The sequence below is a fragment of the Dreissena polymorpha genome, chromosome 3 (assembly GCF_020536995.1).
Source record: "Dreissena polymorpha isolate Duluth1 chromosome 3, UMN_Dpol_1.0, whole genome shotgun sequence".
NCBI classification, from domain to species: Eukaryota; Metazoa; Mollusca; class Bivalvia; order Myida; family Dreissenidae; genus Dreissena; species Dreissena polymorpha.
In genome coordinates this window covers 11,924,547-11,937,905 of record NC_068357.1, presented here as the reverse complement: position 1 = coordinate 11,937,905, position 13,359 = coordinate 11,924,547, and the positions used below count along the sequence as shown (strand labels likewise).

General features: G+C 32.5%; 1 protein-coding gene across 3 annotated transcripts; it reads right to left on the bottom strand.

The window, feature by feature from the left end:
* Positions 1-6,280: 6,280 nt before the first annotated feature.
* On the bottom strand, positions 6,281-13,128 carry LOC127873601 (uncharacterized). 3 transcript variants are annotated; one of them, XM_052417472.1, is made up of 10 exons: positions 11,322-11,474; positions 10,826-11,178; positions 10,349-10,471; positions 9,349-9,475; positions 8,854-9,015; positions 8,442-8,605; positions 8,135-8,278; positions 7,818-7,858; positions 7,457-7,594; positions 6,281-6,737 (listed from the first exon to the last, which is right to left on the bottom strand). In XM_052417472.1, exons 1-10 carry the CDS (start codon positions 11,448-11,450, stop codon positions 6,541-6,543), a joined length of 1,578 nt encoding a protein of 525 aa, XP_052273432.1. In that variant the 5' UTR covers positions 11,451-11,474; the 3' UTR covers positions 6,281-6,540. The 3 variants fall into 3 exon arrangements, with proteins under 3 accessions (XP_052273432.1, XP_052273431.1, XP_052273433.1); XM_052417471.1 differs by lacking the exon at positions 11,322-11,474 and adding an exon at positions 12,923-13,128 and having other exon boundaries at positions 6,282-6,737; XM_052417473.1 differs by lacking the exon at positions 11,322-11,474 and adding an exon at positions 11,503-11,617 and having other exon boundaries at positions 6,282-6,737.
* Positions 13,129-13,359: the final 231 nt, after the last annotated feature.

The following is a 13,359-nucleotide window of genomic DNA, read 5'->3' as shown; positions in this document are numbered from 1 at the left end:
TGAAAAAATGTATATTTGTTCAATCAAAAGAGGTTCTTATGTAAGCTTAATCTATTGCGGAAAGAAATGGACAAATCAGGGTTTATACCATCTTAGCGTAGGGTGAAAATCGCTATGTAAGTGAGACCTGTATTCGAATAATAAGCATTAAACCGTTACAAATGCTGTTAATACTTTTGATTGAGGACTTTCCATTCATAACCGATTTCAAGTTTGTACACGACAGATACAAATTAACTAACATTCAAGCTGATTAGTTCGTTAAACGTATGCAGCTATTAAAACGAATATTGACAATATATTATGCTAATAATTTATTTTTTTAAAGATACATATGTTTAATACAATTGTGTATGTTTCATTGTAAAAACAATATGATTGGTGTTATTTGAATTATGTTAAGCACCATATCAAAGGATTTGTTAAATACAGATTATGTCCTCACAAAGAATACAATAGTTTGCATCCCGCAACTCTCGATAATATTGAAAGGGGTCTTTGCGTACGTAAAGACAAGGAGAACCACAATATTTTAGTTATCTGTTCACTTCAAGTATAAAAGAACATTCACAATCACACAAATGTATCGCTATAAAGAGCTCGAAAGATTAAAAATTGTTTCGTTAGACATAAACCACCTAACAAAACCTAGCAATGGTGTATATCTGATGCTGTGTGATTGCCCATACATTAGACAGACATATCGGTGACTTGTAGCATCTCAATAAGACATTCGTATTGAGGGGCGTTTTTCATAATGTTATCTACGTTAATTGTCAAAGACTTGACTTGTCAACTTCAAAGTTTTGACAAAACACAAAACATATAGCTGTATATTTTAGTTTTGTTTTCACGATCAACTGACATAAACGACAAGTTGAAATTGACTGTAAGTTTAAATATTCAGGAAACTTTTTGTCGTTCAATTCGTTATTTGTAAATATTCAAATGAGTATAAAATAAATTGTTCGACTAATACAATATTAAACAAACTCGTCATTTGTACAACCCGAAGAACTATGAATAATCGTTATGATTGAAAGTTCTCCTTGTTAGTTTTTACTATGGTCATATTTTTTTTAAATATTGCAAATATGAAGTTTTACTAAATTAACATAACCACCATAAACATGTATTCATGGAGAATCAAACTGTATGGATGCCCAGCCGAGGAAGTACTATTGCCTTATGCAAAGTCATTGACAACATTTTACAGGGTCTTACAAAAGAAAGCACCCTGTCCCTTTTAAAATGTAAACGTTGTTTTTAACAAATGCAAAACATGTAAACGATACCTTATGAGGTTTCCAAACCCTCCGTTATTTTAAGCACACTTAAACTGCCATTGAAATGTCGCAAAGCTAGGGCGTCATAGCGGACGATACTGCTGTGCTTATATGAACTGAAAAGGACAAACAGATGAGTTTAAAATAATTTATTTAGCCCCCAAATGTTTCTTAACATTGACCTTTCCAATGCCGTGACTGTAAAAGTACTCATATTAAGTATCTTTGTGTCTTCTGTGTAATGTTCATGTTGTCTATGTGGGTTTATTCGTGTCTTTCTATGCAATGTTGATATTGTTAAGTGGGTCATTTATTTTCTTTACAAATTAATATGGGCTAAACGTGAAAATTGGTATGTGTTTAAATCGGTTTAAACCACGATACTTTGCGTTGACTGCTCCATGTTGGGATCCACATCAATCAACAATTAATTAACGCCAGCTTTCACGTGTGTTATGCAGAGTATTCTTTTTTATATTTGTCTTCTATTTTAAAGCCATTGTTTAATCAATTTAAATTTAAAAAACTAGCGGTCAAGAATGTATCTTTATATTATTTTTTTTAATTTTTCTATATATTTAATGCTGTATTTCATGTATTGTCCTAAATTGTATATACACAAGATCATTTTCCATAAACACAGGAGTAGAGGATGTGAACTAGAAGTGATCACTATATTGTACTGCACGCAATTACATAAACAAACAATATACGTAATGATAGATTTAAAATATAAACATATGATTATCAGGGTAAATGCTTAACATGAGTTATCTTTGTCGTATAGAATAATAAACGCATGTATGAAAGAAAGCGACATTATCGTTAAGTGGTAATGGAAATTTGGCAATGATGCTATCTTCTCACGTTAAAGAGGAAAACCAAATAGAATCAATTTATAAAGCTCTTATACAAATCTTTGCTCCATAAATTGACAGATGTATTATTTATCGAAGTATCTCAGGCAGCAAAACACTGTTATATGCATCACTACGCATGAATATTGATTTTACCATAAAAGCAATAGTAAATAACCATCGATGTTTTCCATGTGAAATCCCTCAAACTCCTTATCAAAGCGCTGAAGGCACTGAAGTTGTTCGCTTTTGCATAATCTTAGACGCAATTCATTTTTCAACATTATGTTATAGCTTTTCAAATAGAAAATGTCAAATGAACACTACCCATTCAAAGTTTATAAAAAGTGTGTCTGATCGCACAGGTCGAGATCTGTCTGCCCTGTTTATCATCATATGTATGTTATTGATATAACTTAGACATAAAAACAGCAACGTGTCTCTTTTTTGACGTTCTGAAAGCTTAAAAGCATTAAAAATATGATGATTATGTTATAATCAGAACCAGTTAATATAAAATAAAGTGACCATCATATTAAATGCGTATTGTTGGAATATCGAATACCTATAACACTAAGCATATAAGATAATTGATGAAAAAAGGGATGTGTTTGGGAACCACTATGTCCCCATATATTTGACCTTTGACCTTGAAGGAAGACCTTGACCTTTCACCACTCAAAATGTGCAGCTTCACGAGATGCACATGCATGTCAAATATCAAGTTGCTATCTTCAATATTGCAAGTGTGCATTGAATGAGCGATTTTGACCCATATATTTGACCTTTGATCTTGAAGGATGACCTTGACCTTTCACCACTCAAAATGTACAGCTCAATGAGATACACATGCATGCCAAATATGAAATTGCTATTTTCAATATTGCTAAAGTAATTGCAAATGTTAAAGTTTGCACAAACAAACCAACAAACAAACCAACAGGCAGGGCACAACAATATGTCCCCCACTATATTGGTGGGGGACAATTACTAGGATTCCGTTACACGACTCCACAACTCTTATCACAAAACCAATAATGTTTTGACATGTACTTTTCAGGACGTCGATCCCTCCTTGTTTTAAGCATTTATTATATTTTATGACTATTTGTATCGTAGAGACAATCGTTGACTTGCCGAACGGATATAAATATTTATATAGCTTCACTATTATAATATATATATAAATCACGCTTTCTCAGAAGTTTTCCATGTTCAATTTTATAAAATACATAGATGCAATATATGAACACTTACTTTTCAACATTACTGCTCCTAGATAACTTTTGTTTGCCCGGAAATATTTGGATTTGGTCCGGACCAGATCAACGAGGCTCAGTAGATCTGTTTGAACTTCACAGTTTGTACGCATGTTTCAAATAAATGCTGTCTGACATTGTATTGCATATAGTGTGAACAATGTCGACTTGTATTGTAATTATACAGAGTGTATAGTACCAGGGACAAAGTTGCATTTATGTCTCTACACCATTAGCAGGTCATACATCGCATATACCATACAAAACGTCGGAGGCGGGCATAAGGGTTGTACATCAAGTCGTTTGTAATAGAATGGTTGTTTCTTGTTTGTTTGTAGCTTCAAACTAACAATTTTAGCAATTATATTTTGGGATTATTACAAAATCAACAAGCCTTATTAGTATAAGCTATGTTAAAGCGAATTTCGTGGGATTTTAAAATCCGAAATAGTGCACGCTACGCTTCGATATTATCGTAAATAACAATATTTTGGAATATGTGCTAAGAAAAATTACATGGAAATGTCATATATATTGATGTAATTAAAATAATGCGATATGTAGCAATATGTTCGATGAGGCAAATCGTGAATTTGTAAATCCGAGGAAGTACTGTTTATATCAATATCTATTTAGGTGTAATTTAAACAACAACTTCCAACATATATTTACGCTTTTTTAACATGCAATAAGTAATAATCCTCACATAAACGTCGCTTTACTACCATCAAACCATTTTTGCTAAAACGTTACCCCCACCACGTTTCTCGCCATATATAGTCGAAAATGACTGTAAAGAACGCGTGTTTTGAAAATGTATAATTAAATCAAAAGTGTGTTACGTCTACATGGCAATTCAGTAAAAAACACAGACTTCTTACCTTAAGGAAACACCCAGCGGAATCAAGTTTATGTATTGTTAATACAATTATTGGCGCATAAAACGACAGATGTATTATCTATGGCAGCATCTAATGCACCAATATAAAAGAAACGAATATTGATAAGAAGCAACTTTATACGATTAAACCGTTGGAATCCGAATACACAGAATTGTAAGCTTCTGAATTGAAATCACCCAAAGAAAACATGGTCAGTGAACGTACCTCGTTTCTGGTTGGATAAATTTCATCGTATTTTATCATACAAATAAAGATCTATTAAGCTTTGCATCATCCTGAGATGGTAAGGAGACGACTCTTTAAACATGCATTCAGACGGAGTATTGACATTGTAAATGTATACCTTTGTAAACGTTGACTAAAAACACATTATTAACTGTCGAAGAGTCGTGTTGTTCAAGACATACAAAGTCTGACCCCGTTATCTACATTGTATTTCATTTTTCTATCAAGAAAAGTTTGCTATAGCAAATTACCAAAAACTTAGCAAATTTTATGTACAACAAAATTGCATTAAAGCTGCCGCATATTTCTTAATCAAATATAGAAAATGTACATGGAGGATTGCGACTTGGAGTGCTTTCTCAAGATCTTTTCAAGATGTCCGAATTCTGGTTGAAAATACGGAATACAAATATTCGTCCATGTGCAATGTTGTACATTATATATCACTCTTGGAGAATGTTATTGTAATAACAATAAATTTCACTTCTTTTGTCAAAATAAGTATATTTGTGCAATTGCTAGAACACGCTTTTAAAACTGTTTTAAGCATCGCATAGTCCAGAGCCAGCGGCTGAAACATGCTTACATCAATTGCGTACAACACCTATAACTTAAATGCGTCATACCAAAACTTAATGAATTATTCAATGGATACAAAAAACAAGTGCAAAAACGACTAATTCTCAACATTGAATGCTTACCATTTGGGTGTGTTTGCAATTGATTGGCTATTCTGATTGATTGCCAAGGTTTATTGCGCAAAGATTGATTTATAAATAGATTATAGGTGGAAAATATTGACTTTGAATCATGTTGTTTGTCGATAAATTACAATAAATATTCACAAATATGCGTGCTGCGTGGTTCCTTTTTAATCTACGACTTAACACACGTACATTTATATGTTGTGTGCTTAAAAAAAATAACACCACAAATCCACAAAAGTATATTACATTCACATTTTTTCATATTGAGAAGCGCATTGGATACGAAAAAGTATCGTCACTTAAATCGTTAAAAAACAACAACAGTATGACACCTCAAAAAACAACTTTTGAGCAGTTCAATAAATGGTTATTTTAAGATTTTGAAGAGTCCGGACCGATGTCCACGTCCTGGTCAACGAGAACATTAGATAGATAAGTATTGCATCATCCCCTGAATGAAGGTATAATGTTAAAGCACAGAACGTTGGTTATTATAAAACACCATTTGAAAGTGTTTGTTTCGTTTCATGATATGAATGCTTTACAAGCTCACCACATGATCTGATTCGCCATGTTTTCTTAACTGCAGCGTCTTTCATTCCGATTGTGTATGAATGCACCTCAATAAATAAGAAATAGTCATTCTAAATGTCCAGGTAATGAATAATTAGAATTAATTAATGTGCATATTAGTATTATCACTAGACCCATTGAAGCGCTCTCGCCACAAAGCGTTGTGTTCAAAATTAACTTAAAATAAAAACCGGACGATATCAAACACTTGTACTCACTGACAGATATAACTAAGTATTTTAGTTTTTGAAATAAGTGTTCTTGTAATTTCTATGAATATGATAGACACATTTTGTTTACTATAATAACTGTTTTAATCCAGATTTGCAGAAATCATGATGCATCCTGTAACACCTCATCCAACGACGAGGTCTTTAATTGCATTGCAAAAGGTTGTCATATTGTTATAGTTACGACAAAATACTATGTACACATACAGTTCAACATTGTTAAAAAAATTGTTAAGTATTAAATCTATCAAACACAATATCAATAAGTTCAGATTGTATTGATATATATCATAAAAGCAACTATTCGCAGATTATATGTATAAAATTGTGTCTATACATCAAATGCATAATACCATGCATGCGATTCTACAAATATTTCAGCACACATTTTTTTTCGAAGACTTTGATAGAGATGTCTTTTTGCAAACCTTTCACAACACATATTCTGCATTCATATGAAACAATTCATGTATAAAAAGTTATGGATTAAATTTTATCATTTCAAAAATCAAGGGACTTATTCGCGATTTTTCGTACGGGTGTATCTTTGTCCGATATATCAGTCTGCATTTTCTCTTTCCAGTAATGCCTCAATATGCAAGTAGTGATGATGATAACGAGCAGAAGAAGAAGAGACAGTCCAACCGGAAGTCCAATTTTTAATAATGTCTTGTCATTTCCTGCCCAAACTAATATTCCTGAAAAAAAGTTTTCGTTAATATATTATACGTCTTTTCTGGTTTTTTATTGAATTGTTATCAGACAAATACAATTCAAATTTATTTAATGAATGTTCCGAATCTGTTCATGGTATTTCATATCACAACAACAAATACCAGTCTTTTGGAAAACATATTTGATTACGACTGTTATCATTAGCAATTGTTTATTAGTAATGCTAGGTGTAAACAATATTGATATAACCACAAACAGGACAATGAAAAACATTTGCTTTTTAGAGATAAACTAACATAAATAACATCAACATCAGTAGTATTGCAATTTCGTTAACGTATCCAAGTCAAAAATCACACTTTAAGATGCGATAAAGATGATATTACTCGATACCGATTTATCATTGAGGTTTTTAACCCTTTCAGTGCGGGAACCGCATTTTAAAGGCCTTTGCAAACAGTTTGGATCCAGATGAGACGCCACAGAACGTGGCGTCTCATCAGGATCCAAACTGTTTGCTATTCTGATAGTATTCTTTGAAACAAAATCAAAGAAAATGCTAATTTTAGAAATTCAGCAGACGACATTTTAGCAGACGACAAATTTCCCAGCATGCAAAGGGTTTATCGTCTTAGCCAAGTCATGACATCGCGCCATCGTGTAATCCTGCTTTAGATTTCCATTTTCAATTACATTCAATTGAGGATCGGTATGCTAGATAAAGGATATAGGAAGTATGTACCATAGTGGCAATCTCCATTCTTGAACTGATGTTCAGTTAGGTTGATGTCAGGATACCTGCATGTGAAATGCTCGAAGTAATTGTCGCAGACGCCATCTTTTCCACATGGGTTTATAGCTGCTTTGCACTCGTCGGGCTCTGTGATTAATGTAGTATAGCAGGTTATAAATAAATACATATATTAATATAAATATACATATACAAATATACACAATTCATGTAAATTTTGTTTATTAAACAAAAAAAGCTACAATATCAATAACAACGTTTAACAGGCAAATACTTATAACAATCGAATCATATTTAACCGCAAACGAAAACGAACACAAATGCGTGAACAACCAATATTGAAATCTTTTACCAAACATAAGCAGCACCGAACAACGGCTTTCCCCCGGGATACTGAAAATTTAACTCACGTTAATTAATTAAATATTTAATTTATGATTTAGGTTTCATGATTTCTATACATATATGGCTTTAGACAATGATACCATCCCAATTAAAATAAACTCATCATTTATTATTTTCAAGCTGTATGTCTGAAACTTAAATCATTTTCAAATTATATCGATTGCGCTTATTACCTTTAGCGCATTTATTGTATTCTGTATTTTAATAAAAGGAGAAATGTGACACTATTTAAAAATATTATTGACAAGCAGGTCGGAAAATTACCCTTGATCTGAGTACGCCATTCCGCAGGCTTGGTGAATGCCCTTCATGCCAAGGTCATGGATGTCTTTCCACGTGCCTTCGGTTATTACTGTGAAATTACGTTTCGTGGTAAATATCATGTACTTAGGGCCAGATGTTAGAATCCTGAAATACGCAAAAGCAAATTTAAATTATTCGTCGATTATTCTGATTAAATATAGTTCAAAGTACACAGAAGAATGACAATAAAGAAAATTACAATATGACTATAATCTTTGCTGCATGGTTCATGCAAAGGGGAAAACACAGTTGTGTTTGACTTGCTTACTTGTCGTTTAGGTTGTCCGTTCCGAAAGGCAGAAGTTTATCGTATGTTTTGGCGAGATCGGCGGCCTCATACGAGTGCTTGTAATTTAGCGGAAGTGTCAATTCTTTATCGAATACTGGTCTATCCGTGTGACACGGAATTGCATTTCCAATTGTAACCATTAACTGAGGAGATGTAAAATAAACCAATACAACGCCAATAATTTGCATCATAAAAATAATTTAAATAATTATAAACAAGGCAAAACTTGATGTTTAGTAAACAACCGTATCTTTTTTAACAACTGCACGTATAAAAAGTTTAATTCATTAATAACTAGGTAATGCCAGACTTGTAATTGCACTTTGCAAAAAGTTAAAGTTTACCTATTGATGCTTACAATACATGATAACAAATGAACTATATATAATACCTTTATAGGGGTCCGACAAAAAGGACCGGCTGTAATGTACCTATAAGAACCCACGAACTCTACCGCTTCATCGGTGTAGTCCTCGGCATATAATGAAAGGGGTATGACATCTCCAATATTTATTAGATTTGATGTCGCAGTAAAGATTACTTCACAAGTCTCCTGGAGATAAAATAAATCCATGGTGATGGTGGAATCAAAAGAATAAATACGGAATAGTTTAACGCAAAAAAGCATTGTGGAAAAATAATACTTGATTGTGTATATGATATAAGTATTTGGAACATTTACCCTCCGTATAATGATGTGATTGCTTTAGAACTGTGGCTTCATAAATCGATTTTTAAGCACAAAAGAGTTACTAAATGTCAGAAAGTTAAACCGAATTACTACGCAATATTCTAGAATCGAAAAATTACTTAAACATAGGGTTCAGTCTGTAAAAGCCGTAGAACATTTTGAAAAACAACAATTCTGATAAAAATATATACAAACCGAATTGAGGGTTGAATGTGACTGAGGGCTATCCTTCAGGGGTAATGACTGCCAATAACACTTGACATTGTCTCCATCCCCATCAAATGGAAAGAGCCGAATCGTGATGTTGCATCCCTTTGGAGTCCTTTGTAAAAAAAACAACACTTATTTCCAGTAAAACCTAGTATAATCTGTAACGTTCTAAATAGTCTACCGATCTTATGGTGTGTTGTTGCACTTGCCAAATCTTTACAAGTTATCCACAAATGCATTTCATATTAATGTACAAATAATTAACAATGATTGTGTTATTCCTAATCTATTTCGTGCATGAAACAATATGTGTGTTCTTTGTATGGAAAACCATCATAATAGTTTAAAAGGCATGTCATGAAAAACACATTATAACATAACAAGCAAGCAACTAATGGTGTCGTCATTCAACAGAGAACGCTATTTTTAATAAAATCCAAGCCTCTCAAAACATTACAATATTTTGTTTGTAGTTGTAGAATGATGTTAATAAAAACATACGCGTCATTTTGTTTTACAAGTTTTAAAAGGATAGAGCAGAACTTTGGCGCAGTCTAATGGTGATAACATTCTAATATTATGCATAATCATGTCCCATCAAGTTGGGATATAGACATAAATATCCCCGAAATATACGATATACTGTCCGCATGTTTCTTTGTGTAAGCAAATATATTTAAATTCTTTAGGTTATTCAATAACTTGTATTGCAATATCACGAGTATAAGTAACGAACTGGCATAAAGTAATTTTTTGACACTTTTGTGGGACCACTGAAAGTTTCTCGCACACATTAAATAAGAAATGTGCGTATGAATTATTCTATCATACACGATAGAGCTAAACGATTCATCGACAAACTCTCGGTCCGCAAATTCAATGAGTTTATGGCGGGTGAAAGTTAAGGTAAAGAACATGCAAAGTTTATATATGATGCATAGTTTTTAACAAGTAAATGATGTGGTATGAATCTATTTTCAAATACCTATATACCGGGAACACGTTTACGAGAGGACTTATATTGGGCCTTTTGGTATCATTTCTAGCCGCCATATTTAGATGTGCTTCTCCAAGATCCGATACGAGGCTGCCGTTAGGGTAGGTTAAGCTAGTTAAGAACCAAAACGAGAGCATGTTAAAAAATCTTTATAGAAAACCTATATCATTCCGCGAATCGAGATTAACATTTATATTTATTACTATACGTTCATATATTAAATGTAATAAGTACATCGTATCACAATGATACATGGTTTTATATGTTACAGTATAAAGCCCGTTTTAATTGAATATTTGCAATATTACACAATATGCTCCTTTTATAAACCAGTGACAATGATTTCTATTACTACAAATACTTATTTGAAGACATTGTATGACAATAAAGACATGAAACGAACATTACATATTTAAAAAAACGTGACTCGTTGATTTAGTAATGGAACCTCAGTGTACTGCATACCCGATTCGGATATTTTCTGTATCATCTTGATCGTCAAATTGAACATCCACAGTCCCTACTCCAGACTCCCATTTAGTTTCATAAAAACTATTCAAATCAATGAAAAACAATTGTGATAAATTTGAAATCACTCTTCCTTGCATACGACAGCCATGGGTACACATCCAGGTATAATTTGCGAATACTTTCGTTGTAATTCTTGGATCCTTTATTGACAGAAGACCATCATTGAAACTTGTATCCACTTTGCTTTCACACGTCGGCCTCAACGCGCTGGGAAATTTCAGGCACGACTTTTTCATAGCCTCTATGCTTCCCATACCCTCCCATATCATGCGAAACGAGAACGCGATCTGTAAATTAAAAAAAATCTATTCAGAAAAACGGATACGATTGAGACGGATAAACATTCAGAAACTAGTATAATCATCCATAAACACATGCTTACGACAGAGGGGTATTCATAAATTGCATAATTTGACTGTAGCTTGCAAACCTTATTAGCATTTGTTGGTCTCCAATAAATACTAGCGCCGTATAAGTCCTGACAGAACAAAGGTGACATCAACACAATTAAGAAAATACTACTGCGCAAAATACAAAAAATATGCGAAGTGATTATCATTGTTTCTGCTCACGAGTTCTTGTAATGTCCATATTTACGAATAAGTACTAACCTTTTCGACTTCTGTTCTTTATATTAGTTAAAGTCCAATATATTTGATTTATGAAGACTTTACATATTTATTTTGAGAGGTGATATTAAAACGAACCAGATATGACCAAACAGAGGTTTCAAAACTAATACTTTGTTGAATGTAGACCTCTAGACAGCTAATCCTAATCAAGCCATTGAGCTTATACTTCCCCGCACGCCAATAAAAAATGGCATTTTTTTAAAGCAGTTCATCAAGAAATCAAACAAATTTTTAATTCAAGTGTTTTATATGTTACATACATATATTTACTACATCTAAATATCTGTAATTAAATACCGTATAAGTTATTAGTTATAAAATAAAGGTTGATACTATTTTTCAATTCTAAAAACATACAATGTGTTCACTTTGAAGTATTACAAAGTATACTAATACATTTAATTTAAAGTGTTAACGGTGAATATTTATACAAAAAGAAATCAGTAGTAATTTATTGTTATTATCAAACATCATGATATTATAAAAGGTATATTTTACTTAAAAGGCGGCGTATGCTTAAAGACATCTATAAATAATAATATATATAACAATTGATTTAAAATATAATATTGAACACAAACTATGGTGATGATGAATTAACAGTCATTCATACATATACTTGTGTCGAACTTCGTACAGATGTACCTAGAATGCTTATTAACACAGCAATTATGTGAAAATAGCTTCATATTAACCTTTAGCATGACTTTAGCATTTGAAACACATTCTTTTACATTTATTGCAATGTCTACACACACTTTAAAAATATACGAAAAAACTGATGCATATGAACAAAACAAAGTATAGCAATAGCATGCCGTCTGTGCTACTTAATTGTCGCAAACGTGAGAGATACGTCGTCAGACATTTTGTCCAGAATCTGTGCAATACGCAAACAACAATAATGGTCTTTATGGAAAGTTTCATTTAAAACTGTCAATACTTCCACGGCAAGGTAATATCGAACGGTACTAGAAGACCATCGGAAAATAAACTTACCAAATGAATAACCTGTTGGAATTATGTTCCGTTATACAAACATTGCTAGGAATTATTGACAATTTTAATCGAGCGTTGCAGTGTTACTAATTACCGCACTATAGTATATACATAAAGTCCGAAACAAGTAAAGTTAACCGGAAATCTTCTGAACAATATGATAGAGAAAACAAAATATGTGTTATATGTGCTCCGAAATCTTATGTTTTGCATAAATTTATTTTATGATATTGTTAACATTGCTATAACTGATTAAATATACCTACATCATTGAGAAAGCATTATACGCTTTCACGAGGTAACCTCGCTTTAATTTCAATATCAATTATTTTAACCTTCAAACGTTTTTTCTGTAGGTAATTTTTGGTTCAACAGTGCTACTGGTCGATATTTGACGTACCGAATCATTTCCAGTCGGTCTCCAATTGACGCTGGCCCCGTACATATCCTGCGAGCACACAACACTTACAGATAACAGCAATACCACAATTGGGTATTTTAATACAATAGGACATTTTACAAACGAGAAAGTTCCAAAGCGTAGTTTGTATAAGTTCTTTTGTGACATACACATTTCAGTAAAAATGGGACATTGCAAAGTAAGTTCGTGAATTCGTATTAAGGAAATTATGCGCATTAATGAAGTGTCAACGCTTTGTAAAATTGTGATAAAGCACATTGCAGTACAAAAAACTGAGTTATAATCAGAATGTAACATTTCTTTTTGATTATTAATTAAGCTGATAACACTCATGGGCTCAAAACGTTCTCATTTTATAGTTACATACGCAACATGTGTCTTCGTATCTAACATCGTTTTACGTTGTAAGATAACGT

Coding starts and splice junctions, on each gene's coding strand:
- LOC127873601 (XM_052417471.1), bottom strand. CDS start 13,096: ATGTGTATGTCACAAAAGAACTTATACAAACTACGCTTTGGAACTTTC. Junction 11,179..12,922: donor GACCGACTGGAAATGATTCG/GTACGTCAAATA, acceptor TTTAATTTACAG/ATCGCGTTCTCGTTTCGCAT. Junction 9,476..10,348: donor AACGTGTTCCCGGTATATAG/GTATTTGAAAAT, acceptor TTTTTTACAAAG/GACTCCAAAGGGATGCAACA.